This window comes from Tinamus guttatus, unplaced genomic scaffold (assembly GCF_059628265.1).
Source record: "Tinamus guttatus ecotype Peru unplaced genomic scaffold, ASM5962826v1 Tinamus_guttatus_pri_ptg000240l, whole genome shotgun sequence".
Taxonomy (NCBI): domain Eukaryota; kingdom Metazoa; phylum Chordata; class Aves; order Tinamiformes; family Tinamidae; genus Tinamus; species Tinamus guttatus.
Genome location: NW_028288774.1, coordinates 15,269,105 through 15,281,463, shown reverse-complemented (window position 1 = coordinate 15,281,463; position 12,359 = coordinate 15,269,105). Strand labels below are relative to the sequence as shown.

The 12,359-nt window shown below is 62.1% G+C and overlaps 2 protein-coding genes across 2 annotated transcripts; both read left to right on the top strand.

The window, feature by feature from the left end:
- The first annotated feature begins 4,221 nt into the window (after positions 1 to 4,221).
- LOC148594537 (ras-related and estrogen-regulated growth inhibitor-like) lies at positions 4,222 to 5,906 on the top strand. The gene is made up of 4 exons (XM_088525965.1): positions 4,222 to 4,340; positions 4,967 to 5,023; positions 5,264 to 5,337; positions 5,424 to 5,906. The coding sequence occupies exons 1-4, from the start codon at positions 4,244 to 4,246 to the stop codon at positions 5,904 to 5,906; spliced, it is 711 nt and encodes a 236-aa protein (XP_088382091.1). The 5' UTR covers positions 4,222 to 4,243.
- A 1,164-nt stretch (positions 5,907 to 7,070) lies between these two features.
- LOC104574721 (SITS-binding protein) lies at positions 7,071 to 12,046 on the top strand. The gene is made up of 9 exons (XM_088525701.1): positions 7,071 to 7,514; positions 8,297 to 8,468; positions 8,852 to 9,074; positions 9,152 to 9,470; positions 9,665 to 9,933; positions 10,358 to 10,494; positions 10,584 to 10,705; positions 10,994 to 11,173; positions 11,873 to 12,046. Exons 1-9 carry the CDS (start codon positions 7,071 to 7,073, stop codon positions 12,044 to 12,046), a joined length of 2,040 nt encoding a protein of 679 aa, XP_088381827.1.
- Positions 12,047 to 12,359: the final 313 nt, after the last annotated feature.

Here is a 12,359-nt window from a genome sequence, read left to right as displayed (position 1 = left end):
CCTCAAGATCCTCTCGCACTGGTGTGGCCACCTCCTTCCCCTATCCCAAAGGTGGCTCCAGCCCTGCGCTGGCACCAGGGATCCTGGCAGATAGGACAGCAGGAGCACGTCGTGCCGAGCGGTGGCACAGAGCCTGCGGCGCGGCCCCGTGCAGCGACTGCCCTCCTTATGCAGCCCGCAGCGGAAGCGGCCGTGCCAGCGCAAGCGACTTCTTTTTCCTGGAAATCTCGCAGTCTTTGTCCTCTCCTCTTTATCTCCTCTCAGCCTCACCAAGGTGAGGACGCCGTCTTGTGAGGGTGCCGGACACCGGGGTGCGGAGGTGCCAGATGCCGGGATGCGAAGCCCGTAGCTCTGAGGTCCCCGCGTTGGGGCTTTGGGGGCAGGCAGCCAGCGGGAGAGCAGGGCGCGCGCGGTGCAAGCGGCTCACGCTGCTCGTCCCAGGGGTTCTCCTTCCACGGCGCCTTGCCAGTGCCGTCTGGCCGGGTTTTCATCTTCCTCCGTGGCGGGGGTTCTCCTCATTCCCTTGGCAAGTCACTGCTCGCTCTAAAATAAGCCTCGCACCGGGGTCCCCTCCCGCGGCGCCTCGGCGGGGGCCGCGCGGGGTGCTCGGGTTCGCTGCCCCGGCGCGCTGCGGGCATCCGTGCCGCTGCGGCGGCAAAGCAGCGTGAGACGCTCCTGGGAGAGCCGGTTCAGGCCTCCGGGCTGGAAGGGAAGTGCTGCTAATGGGCCCTGCGGTATTTTTCTCTCTTTTTTTTTTTTTTTTGTTCCCGTCTGCTTTGCAACGATGTCTTTGAACTTGTGCACAGAGCCAGCTTTATTTTCTCAGCGTGATCCGGATGCATTTGGCTGCACATCTACACATGCCTTGGCGGTTAGGATTGAGCAGCAGGCGGGCGCCGCCAGAATTTGTGCTGGTTCGATTCCTCTCCTCCTTCCCCTTCCATCTGCAGCCGGAGCAGGAAGCCCCTTGACGGAGGGTCTGGCCCATGGCAAAGCCTTGAGGGAAACCCGAGGGTGACGGATGAGCCCGGGCAGTGGCGATCGGTGGCTTTTGTCTCCCTTTTCTCTTCCTGCCTCTACAACCTGTGGAGATGTGAGTGGGATCCGGCCCAAGGTGCTAACGCTGGGTTTGGTCCTCTGGAGTAGAGACTGCTTTTGATTCCCACACAAACTGGGAAAGGAGCTGGTCCTAATTCACTTTCTCATGGCGTTTTATCTTTGCTGTAGCAACCAAAACTATTGGGTTCAGCTTTGAAACACCGTAGTTATTTTGGGAGCAGGGCTTAGGCTTGGAGGTGCTTTTTTCTGCCTAGATCTTTTAGCTCGTACACCTCCAACTCATTAAATAGAGAGAACGGAGGGCCCAGCTTTTCTTTTACCTTCCTCTTTAAAATGAAAATAAACACACTGGCTGTTTTTCTTTCAGAGGCAGCCAAGACCAGATTTGTTTGGATCTCAAAATAGCCAACGGTCCAAGGGGAATTGAGGTCGGCCAGTGCGATGGGCAACCCGTGAGCTGAGCCCGCGGCCCGAGCTTGTTCTTTGCCTTGGGGCAGCTTTTTCTTTCAGCCGGATCTGTGTGCAGGGGAAGTGACTTGTGGGTGAAACTGGCCGCTTTTCCCATGCAAACTCGGCATCTTTGGGAAGCAAAACTGTGAGCGTGGATTAGCCAGACCACAAATATTTCAGCAGAAGACAAGATCTACCCCACCCACCTTCATCTGGCCCTGCTGCAGGTGCGATGTCGTCCTGGAAGAAGTGATTTATGTGGTGGTAGCAGATCCTGAAGCCTCATTTCCACGGCAGTCTGGCGAAAGGATCCCGCGCAAACATGGCTCAGTGCATGAGCCAAGAGCCCAAAAGCCGGGATGAAGCCAGGCCAAGATAAATAGGGGATTTTCACATGGAACCCAAATGCAGGAGCCACAAGGGCCACAGGCAGCGGACAGGGTTTGGCAAGGGGGGAATAAGGATGCCCAAGTCTATAGATGGTGCCTAGCTGCACTTCCTAACTTTAGGCGGCAACAGGGATGTGGCAGCAGGGGCCAGGAGGGGTGTAGATTTGGAATATTTCCTCAGATTCTGCAGTCTAGTTGGAGGCCTGTAGCTAGCGGAGTCCCCCAGAGGTCAGTCCTTGGTCCAGTCCTGTTCAATTTATTCATCAATGACCTGGATGAAGGCACAGAGTGCTCCCCCAGCAAGTTTGCTGATGATACCAGACTGGGAGCAGTAGCCGATACCCCAGAGGGCTGTGCTGCCATCCAGAGGGACCTGGACAGACTGGACAACTGGGCAATGAAAAACCTCATGCAATTCAACAAGGCCAAGTGCAAGGTCCTGCACCTGGGGAGGAATAACCCCAGACACCAGTACAGGCTGGGGACCGACCTTGTGGAGAGCAGCTCTGCGGAGAAAGACCTGAGTGTCATGGTGGACAAGTTGACCATGAGGCAGCAGTGTGCCCTCGTGGCCAAAAAGGCCAATGGGATCCTGGGGTGCGTTAAGAAGAGCGTCTCCAGCAGGTCGAGGGAGGTGATCCTGCCCCTCTACTCAGCCCTGGTGAGGCCACATCTGGAGTACTGTGTCCAGTTCTGGGCTCCACAGTACAAGAGGGATGTGGAGCTGCTGGAGAGAGTCCAGCGCAGGGCCACAAGGATGATGAGGGGCCTGGAACATCTGCCCTATGAGGAGAGGCTGAGGGAGCTGGGCCTGTTCAGCCTGGAGAAGAGAAGGCTGAGAGAGGACCTGATCAGTGTCTATAAGTACCTCAAGGGAGGGAGTGAGGAGGATGGTGCTGGCCTCTTTTCAGTGGTGGCCACTGACAGAACTAGAGGAAATGGCCACAAAGTGAAGCATCAAAAGTTCCACAGGAACTTAAGGAAAAATTTCTTAACAATGAGGGTGACAGAGCACTGGAACAGGCTGCCCAGAGAGGTTGTGGAGTCTCCTTCTCTGGAGATCTTCAAAACCCGCTTGGACGCAGCCCTGTGCCACATGCTCTAGGTGACCCTGCGTGTGCAGGGGGGTTGGACTAGGTGATCTCTAGAGGTCCCTTCCAACCTTAAGCATGCTATGATTCTATGATTCTCGGATTCTATGTCCCTAGAGATCTATATCTTTTTTAAAACAGTTGCAATTAAGGCAGGTCAGGACCCGTGGCTTTGGGCTGTCGGCTGTGGTTGGAATTGACCGATGTGCTCAAGATGCTGCTTGAGGGGAACCGACAGACATCTCATTTCCGTAGGAAATCAGGCTAAAAATGGGAAAGGAACATAACAGAGTGTTTTTTTTCTCCTTGACCTTCCCCTCCTCGAGCTGGGAATGAACATTTGTCCTCACATGTGAGGACTGGAGCTCCTGCTGTTGGCTTCTGGCCTCCAGATGTAGTGGAGGCTGTGGAAGACGCACCCGTGTGACTGTCCCGCGCTCCAGCCCATGCGTCGTCCCCTCAGTGTCACTGGATGTGGCTCTCCAGACCGTGTTGAAGGATCACAGCGCTGCTTTCCTGTCCTTGGTTGAAGGTGAGGCGCCCACTTGAGCTCCTGGTTACGTGCTGGTGTCTTCTGTAGGCACCAGCCCGGCTTCGTTTTGACACGCGATACGGGCCCTAAATATAGGGCAGGTCTCATGTTACCTTGAACGCGGTCCAAGGCAGCGCGGATGAGCCGCGCTCTGCTGCAAGCAGAGCCGCCCGGGTTTGCTGCATGGGGAGATGCCAGAGCAGTGACTAAAGACTGAGAAAAGAGGCCAGACCCTGGCTGCCCCCTTGGCCGGGTCTCCTCAGCTCGTGTCACCTGTTTCTCAAGGTGGACTCGAGGACGGGGGTCACTGGGATGACTTTGGGCCCGCTCGGGGGCTTGGGCCAGGTGCGCGGCCAAGCAGGGTTGGGTGCCTGACGTCCCTCCTCGCGTTTTGGCCAACAGGGCAACCAAAAGCAGGTCTCGATGCCAAGCTCAGCCACCCCTTTCGGGGTGGGAGGAGAACCAGGCTTTGCTCCTCACCTTGCAAGAGCCGTGGGGAGCGAAAGGGGCCCAGGGAGCGGCAAGAGACACCGCGAGCGGGATGCACCCGCAGGGCGGATATCTTGGAGCGGGAGGTGGGCCGATCCTTGCGGATCCTCTCTGGGAGCCCCCCCGAGCGGGAGCGAAGCAAGGGGGGATGTCACCACCTCCTCCTGGCAGCGAGGAGGAGGAGGAGGCGGCAGCGGGCAGCCCCGGGGCGGAGCGCGGAGCCGAACGCCGGCATGAGCTTCCCGCGGCCGCTGCGGCGCTCGGCGAGCCTGAGCCCCGCGCGCAGCCTGCGCCTCGTCGTGCTGGGCCAGGGCGCCGTGGGCAAGACCGGTAGGAGCGCGGCGTCGCGGCGGCCCTCGCGGCTTGGCGGCGGGCAGGGAAAGTCGCTCCGGACGCTGAAGGGATCCGGGTTTTGAAGCGGCGCAGGGGGGGTGGACGGGGTCCGGGAGCTGCTTGCGCTCGGAAGAGCCGGGAAAATCTGGGCGTGCGGGAGAAGAGCGAGTTGGGTCACTGAGGTGGGAGTTGGACCCCAGGAGTGGCTGGACCAAAATGGGAAGGAGCCGGGGGGGTCCCGCGTGCACCGGCTGGAGGGGGAATAATTCCTTATATGGCCCCGGGGACGCGCTCGCACGGCTGCGTCTTCATCCGACGCTTCCCACCGGCCACGGCTGAGCCGCCTGGCTGACCCCAGCCACCAGCTGCCCCGTTCCCTGCCGGCTCCGCTCGTGGGAAGCGTCCTGGCCGCACAACAGCAGCAGGAGGAGGAGGAGGAGGAGGAGGAGGCCACCTAGGGATGGAGCCACAGCCAAGTGCTGGGAGAGACGTCCACCTCCCTGTCAGGGCTGGCACATCCGCGCCCCCCATTCACCCCCATTAGCCCCCACGATCCCAGCTGGCTTTTCCTGGTGTGTTTTGGATTTTGCTTTGCTGGTTTTACTGCTTTTTCTTCCTCCCAGCGCTAACCGTGAGGTTCATCACCCGAAGGTTCATCGGCGACTATGACCCGACACTGGGTAGGCAAAGCCCTCCTTCCCTTCACTCCTGCCGCTGCAGCTCCCTGTTTTTCTGTATATATAATATACATATATATATTATATATACATATACATATAAATGTGTGTGTGTGTATATATATATTTTTCCTGTGGTGGGGATGCGTGGTGGTGTCAGAGACGCTCGCGGCAGGGGCAACCTGCTGCCCGCTGTGGTGCCTCTCATGCCGGCTCCTCTCCCCCTCCATGCCCCTGCCCCAGAAATGATTTACAGGCACGTGGCCGTCCTCGACGGGGACACGGTGCACCTGGAGATCCTCGACACCGCGGGTCAGGTGAGGCAGGAGGGCCCCGGGCTCGCCGGGGGGCAGGTGCTGCCGGCGAAGTCCGGCCCCACGCTCATCCCTGCCGGCCTCGCCAGGAGGAGGACTCTCTGCAGCTGGAGGAGAAGATCAAGTGGGGCGAGGGCTTCGCCGTGGTCTACTCGGTGACGGACCGCTGCAGCTTCGACGAGGTGCTGCGCCTCTGCTTCCTCGTGCGGCACCTGCACGGCGGCGCCCGGCGCGCCGGCGAGCGCCCGCCCGTCGTCCTCGTGGCCAACAAGAAGGACCTGCAGGGCGACCGCATGGTGGCCACGGCCGAGGGCGAGAGCCTGGCCAAGGCCCTGGAGCTGCCCTTCCTGGAGATCTCGGCACGAGACAGCTACGAGGAGGCGGCGGGCGTCTTTGGCGCGCTCTACCAGGAGCTGCGCCGGCAGGGCCGCCTCTCGCCGGGCTCCTGCAAGCGCCGCGCGGCGCCCTCCAAGCTCGTGGAGAAGATCCCCCGCATGCCGGCGAGCTCGGCCGCGCCGCCCGCCGCGCGCAGCCTCAGCTTCCACTCCTTCCGGGACTACGGGCCCGAGTGAGCGCCCGGCCCCGCAGCGCGGCCGGCCTGGAAGGGGCGCCGCGTCCTCACCGCCTTGCGCCTCCTCCCTCCGCTCGCGCCCCACGTGCTCCTCGTGCCTGGCTTCTCTGGAGAGAAAAAAAACAAAAACGACAAAAAAAAAAGCGTTTATTACCATTCCGGCTTTAATTTTGGTGTTTTGTCCCCCAGGGGCTGGGGCGCTGGGAGGGCTCTGCCCAAGCACCCTGTGGCCACCGGGTCCCTCCTGGCTGCCTCTCAGCAAGGGAGGGCGCAAGATGCCCCGGGTCCCAGGAGCTGGTGGTCCCGTGCAGCGCTTTATCTTTGGACTATTTGCAACATTTTTAAGCAGCTTCGTCCTCCTTCTGGGGTTGCTTTTTGTTTTATTTTACTTTTCCGCAGGGTTTTACAGCTCTTCCTGCCACCTCCGGCCAGCCAGCAGATGGGGATGTTGGCTCGCTACTGCCGGGCAGCAGGGCCATGCGCCCAAATACTTATTTTATTTCTTGCTTTTGGCAAACCCATGCCTTTCTCTAACTCTTTTTTATTATTATTATTTTAAAAGGAATAAAGAAATAAAGCAAGCTGACAGACTCTGCGGTGCACACCATGTATGTCGCCCATCCCTGCTGTGTGGAGGCTTCGGGAAAATATTGATAGAGAGGGCCAGCCCTGGTGGAGTCCTTTTTTTTTTTTTTTTTTTTTTTTTTTACTATACATATATATGCATAATTTTGCTGTATTTTAGTCAGCGCTCCGAAGCAGCAGCACTTTGCAGCGGCCCAGCTTCCCTGCCGAGTAGATTCTCAGGTGTCTCGTAGCGGTGAGCCCCAGCCGCTGCCGCTTGCACCAGGGGAAGTTTGAATTAATTCACTTTCTTTTTGGCTATTTCCCTTGGAAACAAAACGCTGCCGTGGGCGAGAGCGAGCGCTCACCGTGTCTTAGGTGTCGCTCCCGGACGCCTGCGGATCAAATAGCAGCACCCGGCGGGTCGCTGGGAAGCACAAGCCGCTCCGAGCCGCGGCGGCGGGGAGAAGCTGCCAGAGGGAATTATTTTCCGCCTTACTGCTGCAAGGAGGGATTTGGAGTTCAATTCTTTCTCTTATTCTCCCTCCCTGGCAGCCGGGGCGCGGGAGGGAGCGCGTGGTGCCGGCAGGGGCGGCCGGCCATGGCTCCGGCGTCGTGGGAGCCGCCGCCGTCGCCGCTGGGCGAGCGCCGGGAGCCGTGGCGCGGCGCCCTGGCCTGCCTCGCCGTGGCCGCCTTCTTCGCGCTCACCATCGGCGTGGTGGCGTGGCAGGCGGCCGAGGCGCCGCGGCGCGCGTGGCTCGTGCGCGGCCCCGCCGGCGGCCTGGCCTGGGAGCGCCGCGCCGGAGCGCTGCTCCTGCTGCGCCGCGGCGCCGCGCGCCCGCTCGCCGCCGTGGCCCTGGCCCAGGGCGCTGGCGCCGGGCTGCCGCTGCCGCCCGACCGCTGCCGCCCCGAGGGCCGCCCCGTCTTCTGCGGCGCTTGGGACGAGGCGGCCGAGCTGCGCGTGGTGCTCGAGGAGGCGCCCGGCGCCGGCGCCGAGTGCTACGGCCTCGCGTGGACCCCGCTGCGGCCCGGCGCGCTGCTCAAGGTAACGGCGAGCGCGGGGCGGCGCGCGGGGACGCGTGGCCTCCGCGCAGCCCCGGGCGGGAGGGAGCGACGCCAGGCGGGAACGCGCGGCCTCCGCGCAGCCCCGGCGGGGAACGGCCCTGCGGGGAGACAGCGGCTCCGCGCGGGGAAACGCGTACGAGGAGCAGCTCTATTCATTGATTGAGATGCTGGTGGGAAGATGCTGCAATCAAGGGTGATTTTTTTTTGCCAGGGTACTTTTTCCTCCTTCAATAATCGCCGTTCGGCCGATTTTGGAGAAAAGGCAAAAGTCTCCAAAATAAGGTTTATTTTTCTTCTGCTGCTATTTTTTTTCCCTCCTCTTTTTTCCTCAGCAGGTGCAAACAGCCGAGCTGAAACCCAGCCCCATGCCCGGGCTCCTCCAAGATTTCCACTTTAATAATTCAGCTTCACCTCTCCTCAGCCCACGGGACATGTTTCCGCCCCAGTCCCGGAGCTTGGATGCGGAGAACCGGGAAAAGCTGCTGCTCCATGGGAGCTTTTTTCCTGTGCCGGGGCTGTGCCTCTCTGCACGAAGCCAGCAGTTCCGATGTGCTGCACTCTAGGGCTAAATAGGAGTTATTTTCAACTGATTTTCACCATCTTCCCACCAGCATCTCTAGCGATATAAAGCAGCTTGTTGGCGTGTCCCGAAGGGAAGGATTTTGATGCGGATTTCATTGTGTTGATTTTTCTCTCCCTGCTTTTCCCCCCGCCACGTTTTCGTGCCGCCGGATGGTTTTACCCATCTCCCTGGGGCGGCAGGATTGCTTCTCCATGGCCAACGTGTCGTGGTTCGGCGGCGGAGGCGTGCGTGCCCCGCGCTGGCCGCTCAACGGCGTTGACGCCGAGGCGCAGCCCTTCGTCATCAGCGACTTCGGCCGCAACCCCGGTGGCTACGGGCCCGTCCTGGATGGGTATTTCCTGGGATCCACAGGTGAGAGTGCTTCCCTTCTTCCCGGCTTTCCCTGAGGATGCTGCTCTGATGCAATCCTGGGGGGTCGATGACGATCTTGGGAGTTGATGGAGTTCTGTGAGGCCCCAAGCCTGTGCACAAACCTCACTGCAGAAAGAGGGGAAAAGCCCCAGCTCTGCCCTCGCTGCGGTTTTGCCCGCCGCCAGCTTCAGGTTTGCAAGCGCAGACACAAGTCGTGTCACGGGGAGCGGATTAGAGCCGTGGTGGAGACGAGATCCCATGAGCGACCTCACGGGGGAAACAGCCTGTCCCGTCCTGCTCGAGCCTGGGCAGCGGCTGCCGAGGGGGAGAGGAGCGGGAAACGGCTGCGTCGCGCTGATCCCCCCTTGTTCCCTCCCCGCCAGGAGTGACGGTGACGGTGGCGCCCGACGTGCCGCTCTTCCTCTCGGTGGAGAGCGACAGGCGCTTCTGCCTCGAGACCCCCCCGGGTGACGGTGACGGTGACGGCGCCGGGCCGGCCCTGAGCTACCGGCTGTGCAGCAGCGCCGACGCGGTGGCCGCGCAGCGACACGCGGCCGCCCAGCTCGCGCAGGGCCCCCGGCAGCCGCCCGATGCCGCCCTGCTGTGGTACGGCCGCCCCGCGTCCCTCCGCCTGCGTCCCGGGGCTCGGCAGCGCCGGCACCAACCCCGTGCGCTGCCGCCAGGTCGCCGATGTGGCGCTACCCCGGTCCCGACGGCTCGGCTGGCAAGATCCAGCGGGGCCTGCGGGCTTTCTCCAAGCGCCTGCAGCGGCACCGGCTCGGGGAAGGGCTCCTGGTGCTGGGCGAGCGCTGCACGGCCGCGCTGGCCGACGCGGCGCAGGAGGGCGGCGCGCGCGCCCGGGAGCCGGCGGTGCCGGCGCCGCTGCAGCTCTCCGTCACGCTGTCCCCGTACGCCAGCGTGGCCTCGCCGCTCTTCCTGCGCTCGCTGCGCGACGGCACCGACGGCTACTGGCTCAGCCTGCGCCCGCGGCACGGCGCCTCGGTACGGCCCTCCCGCCCCAGCTCCCCCACCAAAGCCAGGCACGATCTGCGTCGTGCGTGCACTCCAGTTTGGAGCAACGGGGCCTTTGAGGCTCTGGCATGGAGCATTGATGATGCCCCAAGTGGGGCGCGGAGCCGGAGCAGCGCCAGGGAGCGGGAGGGCTTTCCTGCAGTAACGCCCGCGTCTTGCCGCAGGTGCCGCTGCTCTCCCGCTGGAAGGGGCAGCTTGCGGCCCGCCTGGACGCCACGCGCGAGGCGGCGGCGAGCTGGCTGGCGGCGCGGGCCAGGCGCCTGCGGCGGGCGCTGGGCGCCCAGCACGTGGTGCTGGAGGGCGCCGAGGGCAACGCGTACGCGGAGCAGGGCGTGCGGGCGCCCGCCACGCTGCGGGGGGATGGCTACGCCGCCGCGCTCGCCGCCCTGGCCGCCACGCTGGGCAACGGCACCGTGGTCACCGCCGGCGCCAGGTGGGTCCCGCGCAGCCCGCGACGCAGCGAGCGGCGCGTGTGGCAGCAGCCTTGCTCTTGCATCTCCCTTTCTTCTGTCTTTGCGGGTCTTATTTTTCTGTGTAGTTGCTGTTATTTCACACTTTAATGTACCTGGCGCTGTCACCTTCCCAATGGGATCCGCAGATTTGCAGGAGGAGGGTGTGAGCCCCAGCACCTTGGCCTGGTCCCTGGGGGCTCAGTCGCTCCTGGCGCAATGAAACGCTATTTTCCTGACTTGTCGAGGGGGGTTTGGAGGCCGCTGTAAGGGGTCAGTGCATGAGTTTTCTCAGAGGTGCCACTTAAATATGGAAAAACTATCCTCCTAGAGTCCTTCCTGCCCATGAGGGTGTATGTAAATACATATATGACTGTGTATATAAGGGGCTTGCTCCCGCGCCCCCAGGTCGAGTCACCTGCCGCTCTTTGTGCGGATGAGCCCGCTGCGCTCGGACTGGAGCCACGGCGGCCTCAAGGGCCTCATCCCGGCCGCGCTGCACTTCAGCCTGCTGGGCTACAGCTTCTTCGTGCCCGACGCCGTGGGTGAGCGCCGCCCGCGGCCGCTCCGCAACGGGGCGCGAGGGAGGGCCGGGTGGCCCCGCGCGCGGCGCTCAGCCCTCTGTGCCCGGCAGGAGGGAGCCTGGCCGAGGAGCAGCCGCCGGAGCAGGAGCTCTACGTGCGCTGGCTGCAGATCATCACCTTCCTGCCCGTCATGTCCTTCGGCACGCCGCCCTGGGCCTGCTGCGACGCCTGGGTGCGTGCCCGGCGCTCCTGCCGCCCGTTTAGGTCCCTCCGCGCCAGCAGCTTTGCTTAAAGACATATATGGAGCCCCTGAGCCCTTGGGACACATCTCCCAGGCCTCTCCCACCGCACCAGGCCCGCTCGCCCTGTGGTGCCTGGCACGATGCTGCAATGCAGCACTTCAGGCGTTTGTCCCTTCCCACAAGGAACGTGTCCATGCGTATTTATTTATCCCTCTTTTCCTCTGCTGCTCGTGGCACTGTTGTCCGGGTGCGGGAAGGAGCCGTGTCCTGTCCGGCAGGTGCTGAACCTCACCCGGGAGTGCGTCCGGAGGCACCGGGACTTTGTGGCTCCGCTCATTGTCAAATACACGCAGGAGTGGGTGGAGTGGGGCTACCCCATCTTCCGGCCCGTGTGGTGGCTCAGTCCCAGCGATCCGGCCGCCTTCTCCGTGGATGATGAATTCCTCATCGGAGACGAGGTGAGGAACTGCATGGAGGTGCCCAGGTTGGGTTCGTGGGGAGCTGCTCCGTGTTTCGATAGGAGAGCGGCTCGGGGTTGCTGAGCTGCTTTTCCAGCTCTTCGCAGATGTGGACAGATGTTGCACCAGGCTTTTCAATGCCCTCTATCCCCCTGCAGCCATTTCTACAGCCTTTCTTGTTTCCTGGGCAGTCACGTGTAGAAGACCTCAGGACCCCTCTGCCCATGAAGCACCTTCATCAGTTTGGGAGTGCTCTTCTCCCGTAAATCGAAATGAAACGGAAAGGGAAAGATCCTGCGGGTGTCTGAGGGTGCAGGGCAGCCGAGTCTCTTGGCTCTCACGAGCGCTGGCTGCTTTGCTCCACGCCGCCGCTTTCCAGGAGCAGGACGCGCCGCCCCCGTCGGCACGAGGAGGCGACGGCCGCCCGGTGCCCACGTGCTGGCACCGGAGCTGCCTGTTCTTGGCCGCTTTCCTCTCCGCTCCCTGTGTTTTTTCCCTCCATTTTGGCAGCTCTCCCATCTGGCAGCCTGGAGCGAGCCCTGCTGGGGCAGCCGGGGCTCTCCTTCCGCCACCGCGTCCCCGCGCAGAGGACACCGGGCTGCCGTGGGGCGGCTGCCGTGGGGCGGCTGCCGTGGGGCGGCTGCCGTTGCCTCCGGTGCCTCTGCCCTTCAGCGCAGCTGCCTCTGCTCTTCACCGCAGGTCCTGGTGGCCCCCATAACCGAGCAAGGGCAAACGCAGAGGGACATCTACCTGCCGGGGGACGGCTACCTCTGGACGGACACCAGCACGGCCCGCGTGTTTGACGGAGGCACCGTCCTCAGGAACTACTCCGCCAGCCTCGACGAGGTGCCCGTTTTTGTAAAGACCTCCTAGACACACAGGCTCTTGCTCTCCTCCTCTAGAGACCAACTTCCCCCATTTGCACTTTTCCAAGAACTTTTTTTTTTTTTAATTTTGACATAAACTGTTCAAATCTTCCATTGTTTGCTATTACTCTAAAATAGCGAAGACGCAGAGTGGGAGTTTTGGCACAAATGTGCAACCCTGCAGCATGTCAGACCTTCTTTTTCCCTGGATTTTCCCAGGGAAATGTCAGCGTGCATCTGTTCAAGTGGCACGGTCGGCATTTCCGGGGTCTTGGCACCCCAGTCGAAGATGCGGCCGTACCCAGGCCGTGGAGCGCCCC

What these genes read in the sequence shown, in the direction of transcription:
- LOC148594537 (XM_088525965.1), top strand. Translation starts at nt 4,244, where the DNA reads ATGAGCTTCCCGCGGCCGCTGCGGCGCTCGGCGAGCCTGAGCCCCGCG. An exon ending in GGGCGCCGTGGGCAAGACCG is followed by an intron (nt 4,341 to 4,966) that starts GTAGGAGCGCGG and finishes TCTTCCTCCCAG; the next exon opens with CGCTAACCGTGAGGTTCATC. An exon ending in CGACTATGACCCGACACTGG is followed by an intron (nt 5,024 to 5,263) that starts GTAGGCAAAGCC and finishes CCCCTGCCCCAG; the next exon opens with AAATGATTTACAGGCACGTG.
- LOC104574721 (XM_088525701.1), top strand. Translation starts at nt 7,071, where the DNA reads ATGGCTCCGGCGTCGTGGGAGCCGCCGCCGTCGCCGCTGGGCGAGCGC. An exon ending in GCCCGCGGCACGGCGCCTCG is followed by an intron (nt 9,471 to 9,664) that starts GTACGGCCCTCC and finishes GTCTTGCCGCAG; the next exon opens with GTGCCGCTGCTCTCCCGCTG. An exon ending in CTTCGTGCCCGACGCCGTGG is followed by an intron (nt 10,495 to 10,583) that starts GTGAGCGCCGCC and finishes TGTGCCCGGCAG; the next exon opens with GAGGGAGCCTGGCCGAGGAG.